Source organism: Trypanosoma conorhini (genome assembly GCF_003719485.1).
Source record: "Trypanosoma conorhini strain 025E chromosome Unknown Tco_14.4_contig_00169, whole genome shotgun sequence".
Taxonomy (NCBI): Eukaryota; Euglenozoa; class Kinetoplastea; order Trypanosomatida; family Trypanosomatidae; genus Trypanosoma; species Trypanosoma conorhini.
Window position 1 is genome coordinate 10280 of NW_021704258.1, and position 8817 is coordinate 19096.

At 56.0% G+C, this 8817-nt stretch overlaps 5 protein-coding genes across 5 annotated transcripts, besides 6 other annotated features; all 5 read right to left on the reverse strand.

The window, feature by feature from the left end:
- Window positions 1–104: 104 nt before the first annotated feature.
- On the reverse strand, window positions 105–1208 carry Tco025E_03648 (metalloprotease-like protein; the record flags this gene model as incomplete). Its single annotated transcript, XM_029370566.1, has 1 exon — window positions 105–1208. The coding sequence occupies one exon, from the start codon at window positions 1206–1208 to the stop codon at window positions 105–107; it is 1104 nt and encodes a 367-aa protein (XP_029229297.1).
- Window positions 1209–1665: 457 nt separating this feature from the next.
- Window positions 1666–1712: a microsatellite.
- Window positions 1713–2144: 432 nt separating this feature from the next.
- Window positions 2145–3803, reverse strand: Tco025E_03649 (uncharacterized protein; the record flags this gene model as incomplete). Its single annotated transcript, XM_029370567.1, has 1 exon — window positions 2145–3803. The coding sequence occupies one exon, from the start codon at window positions 3801–3803 to the stop codon at window positions 2145–2147; it is 1659 nt and encodes a 552-aa protein (XP_029229298.1).
- A 63-nt stretch (window positions 3804–3866) lies between these two features.
- Window positions 3867–3899: a sequence feature (A-rich).
- A 136-nt stretch (window positions 3900–4035) lies between these two features.
- On the reverse strand, window positions 4036–5475 carry Tco025E_03650 (putative tyrosine phospatase-like protein; the record flags this gene model as incomplete). Its single annotated transcript, XM_029370568.1, has 1 exon — window positions 4036–5475. One exon carries the CDS (start codon window positions 5473–5475, stop codon window positions 4036–4038), a length of 1440 nt encoding a protein of 479 aa, XP_029229299.1.
- Window positions 5476–5706: 231 nt separating this feature from the next.
- Window positions 5707–5740: a microsatellite.
- A 177-nt stretch (window positions 5741–5917) lies between these two features.
- Window positions 5918–5952: a sequence feature (A-rich).
- Window positions 5953–5959: 7 nt separating this feature from the next.
- Window positions 5960–5988: a microsatellite.
- Window positions 5989–6022: 34 nt separating this feature from the next.
- Window positions 6023–7006, reverse strand: Tco025E_03651 (rhomboid-like protein; the record flags this gene model as incomplete). The annotated part of the gene is made up of 1 exon (XM_029370569.1): window positions 6023–7006. One exon carries the CDS (start codon window positions 7004–7006, stop codon window positions 6023–6025), a length of 984 nt encoding a protein of 327 aa, XP_029229300.1.
- Window positions 7007–7321: 315 nt separating this feature from the next.
- Window positions 7322–8002, reverse strand: Tco025E_03652 (uncharacterized protein; the record flags this gene model as incomplete). Its single annotated transcript, XM_029370570.1, has 1 exon — window positions 7322–8002. One exon carries the CDS (start codon window positions 8000–8002, stop codon window positions 7322–7324), a length of 681 nt encoding a protein of 226 aa, XP_029229301.1.
- A 555-nt stretch (window positions 8003–8557) lies between these two features.
- Window positions 8558–8576: a microsatellite.
- Window positions 8577–8817: the final 241 nt, after the last annotated feature.

Genomic DNA, 8817 nt, shown 5'->3' on the forward strand with positions numbered 1-8817 from the left:
CGCCTTCGTACCTCGCTCGGCAACAGGACTCTCTTTTGCCTTCCCTCTTCTGCAGAAACCTGCATGACAAAAAAAAAAGCAGGAGCAAAAGGAAAAAGAAGAGGCTACGCCGTGCCCTTCACTTCAGGACCACCCTCTTCATCTTCTGCGTCTTCCTGGTGTTGCTGGTCGCCCGCGGTGTCACGCATGCATTGGCTGGGGTCGTCCTCGTCGCCGCGGGTCTTCTCCATCCTCCACTGCGCTCGCTGCAGTTCCTCGAATGCGGCGCTCTCGATTCGCATGCGGCGGTCGTGCTCGCACCCCGGGTAAATGCCGTCCTCGAACTTTCGATCGAGCAGCTGCGCATCCTCGACGTTGTCTGTGAGAAAGGTGTAGGGCGGGGTGTAGGTGGTGTACAGGTACGTGCTGCGCGCCTCCAGCGACGGGTAGTCGTCTGCCCAGTCGCTCATCGTGCTGAACCCCTCCAGGGGGACCACGTGGTTCGTGTCGGGGATGCGGCGGGTGAAGAGGACGCCGCCGAGGTGGTCCAGCTCGTGCAGCGCCATGCGCGCCCGCACCTTGTCGAGGGTCACCTCGAAGGGGCGCCCGTCCGCCCCAATAGCCCGCAGCCGCACGGTGGCCGGTCGCTCAATGTAATGCATGAGGAAGCAGCAGCTCGCACAGGGCTCCCAGGCAAAACACGTCTTCCCTTCTTGGCGGCAGCGCGCCACCCACCGCGCCTCAGCCTCGACCACCGGCCCTCCGCCACGACCAGCTGCCTCCTCTTCCTCCAGCACGTCAACATTGACGGGGTTGATAAAGACGGTGCCGTCAAAGAGGGTAAACATCTGCACATTCCACCCAATCTGCGGGGCACAGAGGGATGGGTACTGATAGTAGTGGCGCGCCGCCCGTACCCGCTCAATCATCTCCGCAAACTCGCCAGTGCGGACCAGCGCAGGATCCAGCGGGTACTGCTTACACCACAACGAACGCGCAGGAAGCTGTACAATCGGATGCTCAACGTGTACACCGCTTCCCGCCGTGTAAGCAGTTTCCCCGGCGGCGCCACTACGGTTGTGTGTTGCACTTGACGAGTTCGGTCGTGTGGCGCAGCAGAGTGCGGCAAAAGAGGCGGAGCCGCGGACGCCAGCCCGCCAGGAGGCAACTCTCATTTCCCAGCAGGCGCTGCGAACAACCAGCCGACCGAGGCACGGTAAAGTGCGCATCGGCAATGCCCTCCCCTTAACCCGAGCAACAAGACACAGAGAAGGGGGAAAAAGACACAAGCGTGCAGCGGCGTCCGCAGGATTGACGGGTGCCTGAGGCTCTAAAGAAGTCACAAAAGAGAGATCAAATGAAATCATAAAGTAAAAAAAAAACAATGACACAACAGATACAGAACTCGAGGTGGGGGGGGGGAGGGGGATGGTGGCTGACCGTGGTGGGGGACACGTTTCAGCATAGAACAGCCCTCCTCCTCCAGAATGAAATCGTACACAAGCGAAAGGAAAGGGGTGGGAAGAGCGGCGGCAGCAAAACGAAGGGAACAGGGGTAAAACAAAACAAAACAAAACAGGAAGAAGCGAAAAGAGTCACGTTTAGAAGGACCGGCAGGAAACAACGAAAAGAATACAATACAATGTGGGCAGCAGCGCCGCCGGAGTTTGACAGGGAACTCAGACATCTTTTTTTTTTCTGTCCTGCCTATTCTTTTTTTTTTCTTTCTCTCTGTGTTGCCACCGCAGAGGTTTTGGGTTGCACATACGTGTGACTGGTAACATGCCCACAAAACAAAAAAGGAGAAAAACGACGTGCCAACAATTTCAGTTAAGAATATACATGGCTTGTGCTCCCCTCTACCAGAGTTCACCGTGTAAACGAGCTCCTTTACCCGCGCTCCTTGCACGCACACCAGCTTCACATTCAGGCCAAATATTACAGCACATTTTTTCTGAGCTTGACGGCACCGCTTCAAAGGAAAGCCCTTAAGAGAGAGACGGTGCGAGGGAGAGAGTTCATCATGAAAATGTGTGCGGACAAACGTGTAAAAATATGGCTTAGACTGCGTACTTTCTTCTTCCTTCTTTGGCTTATGCATTCTTTTTTTTCCCTTTTCATCTCCCTCTCTCTTACTCTTCCTCTCGCGCACTTTTTCTTTTTGTTCAAGAAGTTCTTTTTTGTGGACGCCGTTGGTCCCAGGACAGGATACCGCGCATCTGCGGAGACTCGTGCTGGAGCCTGCGCAGTGGACGCCGCGGTGAGTCTAGCGACTGCCCCCCACCAAAGATGACGTTGGAGTTTGTAATTGAGCAGCCTGGCACACGCGCGCGGCCCGTCCTCGGGGCCGGTGAAGGAGGCAGGGAAACTGAGTTGTCTTCGTTTTCGGTAAACACTGACGCTGCGCTAGACACCTGCGAGGCAGAAGTAGTGGCACGCCGCCTCCTGGTGGCATCTTTCCTCTGGCTAAGCATCTCGCTTTGGGTCCCACGCTGGGACGACATGTGGCTCCAGCTCCGCAAAGCAGAGGAGGAGGCAACACTGCTGGGACGGCTGGAATAGGAACCGCCACGACGACGCTCCTGACGGCGTGTGGGTGTCCCGCCGTCACGTGACTCCGCTTCGCCAAAGGGCGTGGTGATACGCTGATCCTTGGAACGGGTGCTCCTCTTTTCACCGCGAAGACTTGCGCTTCCCAGCGACGATGCTCGATGGCTTGTGGTTTCTGCATGATACTCAGAACCGTAGGGCTCGCTGCTGCAGGCAGAGGAAAATGAACGGGTTTGCCGCATCATGTGCTCCCGTCGCTTTCTGACGCCAAAGATGTCGTGATCTGAAGCTGATAAGCTTCGCGTGACATTTGCACGAGAACGGGGCGCTTTCCGCGGCGGCAGTGTAAGCTGGGGCTGAGTGGATTCGAACTTTCGCACCGCCTCCTTACTGCGGAGCCCGCGGGGGGTCAATCCCACCTCATCCGATGAGTTCCTTACGCGCAGGTCGTCGCCAAGTTTATCGGTAGGCTTTGAACGCACCCGCCGCACCCCCGTCCTTAAAACTGGCGATGTGGTTCGTGAGTTCCCTTCATCAGAGTGGTTGCCAAACAGACGAAGCTTGTCCCTGCATGCACTTTCGCTGCGGTGGCGTCGTCCCCGCACTGGAGAGGGTTCGCGTGCTTCGGCGCAAAGAATGAATCGCGCTAGCGCCCCAAGTCCGTCGTCGTTCTTCCTGGCTGCCTTCGCCGGAGCCCGCTGGATTGGTAGCGGGGCCGTATCAAAGATGTGACTCTGCTGCATGTGCTTCCACCTCGAGCGGTTTGAGTTTTTCTTTAGCGGGAACAGTTCGGGGTCCACGCGGTGCTGCGTCTCGTAAAGGAACCGTAGGTCATCTTTCTGGGAAAGATCCAAACGGTACATGTCGGGACGCATGTCCCCCAGCTGTGGCTTCCGAAACAGCAGCGAGTCCATCTCCTCCTTCGATATCCGCTTCGCCTCCCCATGCGAGCGGCGGACCCCGCCACTACTTTGTCGCCGTCGTTCTCGGTTCACGCTTTGCTGCACGTCACCGTTGCGACTTCCGCGAGGGGAGTTTTTGGCGACGCCGTTGGAGGCGTTGCTGCTTGAGCGGCGAGCCTGCGGTGCCGCGTCACCCCGCCGGCCGCCGTTCGACCCCGAGGACGCCGCCGAACCCTTCGGCTTCGCCCGTCCCGCAGAATCGTTCCCGCTGCCAAGAGAGCGAGGGCTTTCGCCAGAGGCCCCGCGCGAGCGCACGCTTCTGGCCTCGCGGCTACCACTGATAGAGCCTCTCTGAGAGGATCCCGATAGCATCACTGCCTCTTCCTGCTGCGGTTGACGTGGCGTGCGCAGTTTGAGCCACGGGAGCCACAGCGCAAGAACAAACAAAAACAAAAAAATAAAAGAAAATGACAATGCACGCAAATGCGTAGGGGAAAGCCAAAGGGAAGGGGAAAGAACAATATACCGGACATGACCACGTGCAAAGAAAGCAGTTCCGCAGCAAAAGGCATGTGTAAATTTAAATAATATATATATATATATATCAGAGGGACTTTCGACGCCTTGTTTTTTTTGAGCTACCGGCCGGATCCGTTGATGGGCCATATCCAGCTGCTTCTGCAACGATGTACTGCAAATTACGTTGCGAACGCGAAGGGTACTTCGCCGACGATGCAGGGGGGTTGTTCCATTCATTCCCTCGGTGCAGTGCGGTGTTCGCCGCGCCATGCAGGCCGTGTTGCATGGAGAAGTAAGAACCACTAGTAACATCATCGGCTTCACCCGGGGACGCAGAGGTGCCTGGTGGCGTGCCACGCTGCGTCGTGGGGTGACTCACTGCCGAGAGTTCACTCCCCATGCCGGTAAGGTTTGAGGGGAGTCCTGCCGTAGCGGAGCTACCGCCTCGAGGCGCAAACCCAGCGGTAGACAATGCATCCCACAGCTCGCAGCCCTGCGACGAAAATGGCGCCAGCGACGATGTTGTTGCTAGTAGTGGCGGTGTTGACGACGCCGAGACGGTCTCAGCGGAGGTGCGCAAAGACAAGAAGCGTAAATCTGCGGCAAGCGATTTTTCCGTCTGTATGGCACACGCTGCATGGCGAGCATCATTTGCCGGCCCAACAAGCTGCGCTGGTGTAACGCGCGGCAAGTCAACGTACGCCAATCCGCTCTCAGCCCCATTCCCAGTACTGGGTGCCACAATTACTGTATGCAAGGTCGAAGTTGAGGCGACACCTGCCGCCTGCAAAGAAGCAAGACGCTCTGGTGTGGGCACCCCCGTGCCGGAGTTTGCGGAAGTGCCGTTTGCACCGTCACGCTCCCACAGTGCACTGGCAGCTGCACCATCTGTGTTTTCCGTGCTGCGCAGCACAGATGGAAATTTTAGACGAATGCCTACATGAATGCGCTTGGGCTTCCCCGACGCGTCACACCAGGCGCCTCTCCAGAGCCAGGATGGGATGCGCATGGGCACAACAACGGGTCCACTGTAGTCAGCGATAAATGCCACTTCGTCCTGCACACTTCTTGTGAAGCGCTGATATTCCAAATGACTGCTGTTGACCTCCCAAAACTGCAACTTACGCAGGCCCATAATTACTAATCCAACAATATGACGACCATCTAAACAGTGAACATAAATTGGGTGTTGCTCAAGATTAATAAGCAGCTGCAGTACCTCGCTCATTTCCGTCGGTAGAAGCTGCACTTCACCCTTGTACCGTTCGGCTCGAATGTGCCGCAGCGTGATCTTCTCCGCGGCGGCGAAGCAGCTCAGGTCGTAGGTTGGTTCCTCTGGGATCAGCGAGACAATGGTGCGCAGGCCGAGGCCGCGGAGGAAGGGAAAGTTGCGCAGCACCGGGTACGCGCCGCGGTAGACCCCCTCCTCCACCATGGCGAACCTCAACGGGGGCACAACGTTCAGGAGGGTGGGGTCGGGCGGCGAGGCCCCTGCCGCCCCCCACGCCGTGCGGCCCCCCTCCATGCGTAAGCGGCTTGCGTGGCCCCGCGATCCGCCGCCTGTACGCCCCGATGGACCGGCCCCCTTCGCTTTCCCTCTCCCCGCTGCTGCGCACGACGGGCTTTGACGCAGGGGAAGAGGAGGGCGAGCAAAAGGGAGAAAACAGGCAAAAGCGTTGGAATGTCACGTGGGTAAATAACAACAAGAACAAAATACAGAAGACTAGAGCGGTGACCTCGTGCCCCGCAAAAAAGAAAAAAAAACGACGACAACAACAACAACAACACAAACCGCTTAACTGCCACCACAGCGGCCTCCTTGCCGGTCGTGGTGCCCATTACCTACTACCTCTGTAGATAGCATTCTTTTGTTTTTATTTACTTGCTTGCTTGCACAATTAAAGTGCGTGACAGCCACAAACGAGAGAAAAAAAAATGTGGCAAATCACACACGCGCACAAACAGACAAAAAAAAAGAAGTAAAATTGAAAAGAAAACAAAAAGAGAATTTCCCCTCTCTTCTCTTTTCTTCATTCTCACAGAGAGAAAGAAAGATCCCTCCCCTCCCCTCGCTACAATGCAGCCGTAAGCTTGTCAAGGCCGAGCATACGCGTGGGAAGAGCCCAGAAGACGTACGCCACGAGTGCCCCACCCGTCGAAGCACCGTGCTCCTCCGGCTTCGTCGTGAAAATCCTCCAGACGTCTATAACCATGACAAACGCAGTGAGAACTAAAAACGGGACGGGTGGCTGCTGAATAAAATTGAGGTGTCGGAAGATGAGACCCTCCACGGCAACGAGACCAAGAATAAATGGGTTGGGGCCGTAGCACCTTCCACGCACCTCCAATGGGTCCATGCCATAATACAGCTCGAACTGTTGGCGCGCCAAATGAATGAAACTTCCACCGAGCGTACAGAGTGCCGCAAAAAAGGTCATGCGGGTGTTCCCAAGAAAACCCAGCATTGTGTTTCCAAATTGCCAGAGCAGCCAGCAATCGATGAGGAGCTGTAACAGATTCTCCTGGTAAAAGGCATTGGTAAGCAGTGGATAAATCATCCAGGCATTTTCGTGGGAGAGAGTGAAGTGGTCAACGATAAAGTCCCGCAGGCCGTCGCTCCCCGAGAAGTTCATAAGAAGATATGTGACGACGTTGGCAAGGAAGAGTAACATGACCACGTTGATTGTGTGGAAAGGGGGAGGAAAGGGCAGATAGCCCGGCCCCGCATTGGCCGAGAAAGGATCCTCCTGCTCCTTCTGCTCCTCCTCGTCACCCTTCCCTTCGTATGTTTTCACCTCACGGAAGCCGGCAAGCTGGTCGTTCGGTTTTTTCGATTCGTGTAGGTTTGAAGTGCTAGAGAAGTTCCGGACGGAGCCACGGATGGAACCCACGCACATGCGCTGCTGCTGCTGCTGGGCGTGATACAGCGCGAGGAAAGTGCTCCTCGCCGGCCCAACAAGTGAAATGCCGCGTTTCTGCAGCATTCGGGCCGCCGCGCTAGAAGACAAAGAGTTGGCTTTGCAGGCGAACGGAAAAGCGCTGCGACACCGTAACATGGTCTTTGTCTTCTTCTAGGAAGCGGTTAAAAACACTTTAGCACCTTCAACCAGGCAATGGTTCAAAATAATAAGGGCACGCAAGTGAAGGAATAATCAAAGCAAAAAAGAAGATAGAGAAAGAAGGGCCAGAAAATTCAAGGCACGGTCCCATGAAAGACATCACACTGGGGAAATGCCCAAGCTGTTTTGCACCCACCAGACATCATGAGGCACACTTCATCTCCTCCAAAGTCGTATAAATGTTTTTTTTTTCTTTCGTTCTTCCTTGCTCTCCGCTTCTTCGTCGTGCGGGTGTGCATGCGCGCGCCCTTCTCAGCCGCTGTGGGGCGCCTCCTCGTTCCGTCCCTCTTCCATGGGAAATGCAGGCGGTTGTTCCGCGTTCTGCTGCGCCTCCGCCAGTGCTTTTCGCCTCTCCTCAAGCAAGCGCAGCTCAAGCGCGTCACGGTGCAGCACATCGCGCAGCCGCATCCGACGCAGCTTCATAAAATTCATCTTGCTACGAAGCACTGGATTCGCCACGGCACGCACGCGGCCGAATGTCGCCGGTATCTGCGACGCAAGATCGCTAAAGCTGACGTGTTCCGGCACACCGATAAGAGCCTTCGCCTCGTCGAGGTCAAGCATATCAACTTTCACCACGTGCCGCGCTCGCCAGAGCTGCTTCCTCACTGGTGGAATGTCAGGCACAATTGTGGTCTGGCCCTTGTACTCCAGCCGCAGTTCCCGCAGCGTGCGGTTAATCTCCCACGAGTGCTTGAAGGGGTGATCATCACAGTGCACAATGAATATGTTGCCGACGTATCGGTACGGTCCGGGAGAGATCGACGTTGCGGCCACGGCGCTGTTTCCCTCGACGCCGGCATCGGCGTGGCTCTGCTGGGCCTCCCCACCACCATCACGGAGGTCACTACTGGCGGCCGGAGACGCCTCTTTGGATCGCAGGGCAGTTGTGGCGTGACACATGGCGCGCCGCCGCGACAGCTGCACGTGCATCCAAGCACGCCTCATACACATATCTATTTTTCTTTTCTTTTCGACTAGTGGGCGGACGCAACCCCCTGTGTGGCCGACGGTTAAGGGAGAAAAGCAAGGACAAAACACACAATGGGGAACAGATGTCAAGCGGACAACGAGCGCAACCGCCTCTTCCAGAGAGGCACCAGAGGCAAAGGAGCGGGGCGTCCATGCAGAAAAAAAGAGAGAGAGGAACTTAAGTACATAGAAGAATGGAGGAAACTTTTTCACATCGTTGTAGCTGCCAGAGACCGAGCCCTGGCCTTTATGGGCACAACACCGCTCGCACGCTCTCTTTTTTTATTGGCGTTTCGAGCCCGCGCCACACATCCGCGCCCTCACCGAGGCCTTTGGTTATGCACATTAAAGAGGCCCCATGGGGCAGGGGTGGACGCGCCCCACAACGTTGAAAAAATAAGGCGAAACAAACGACACAGTACACAACATCACGAGGTTCGCCGCGTCGCAGAAACGTTGCCCCGCGTGCTTTGCCTCCCCCCCCCCCAAAAAAAAAAAAACCCCAAGTCTATACGCAGAGAGAGAGAGAGAGAGAAGTAAATGCAGAGCGCTCCTCCGCATACTCCCTTGGCGAACTACTCCAAAGGGAACGAGGGAAAAAACCAAACAATGCATATATGGCGGGCAAAAGCAAAAGAGAAAAGAGAAGCGATGAGACATCAAAAATAAATAAACGAACAAGAAGAACAAGTCTGCGGGCTGGAGGAAAGGCATGATTACCGCAAGTACCGCTTCCGCCACAGACATGTCTCCCCACTTAGTACTTTGCTCGGTAA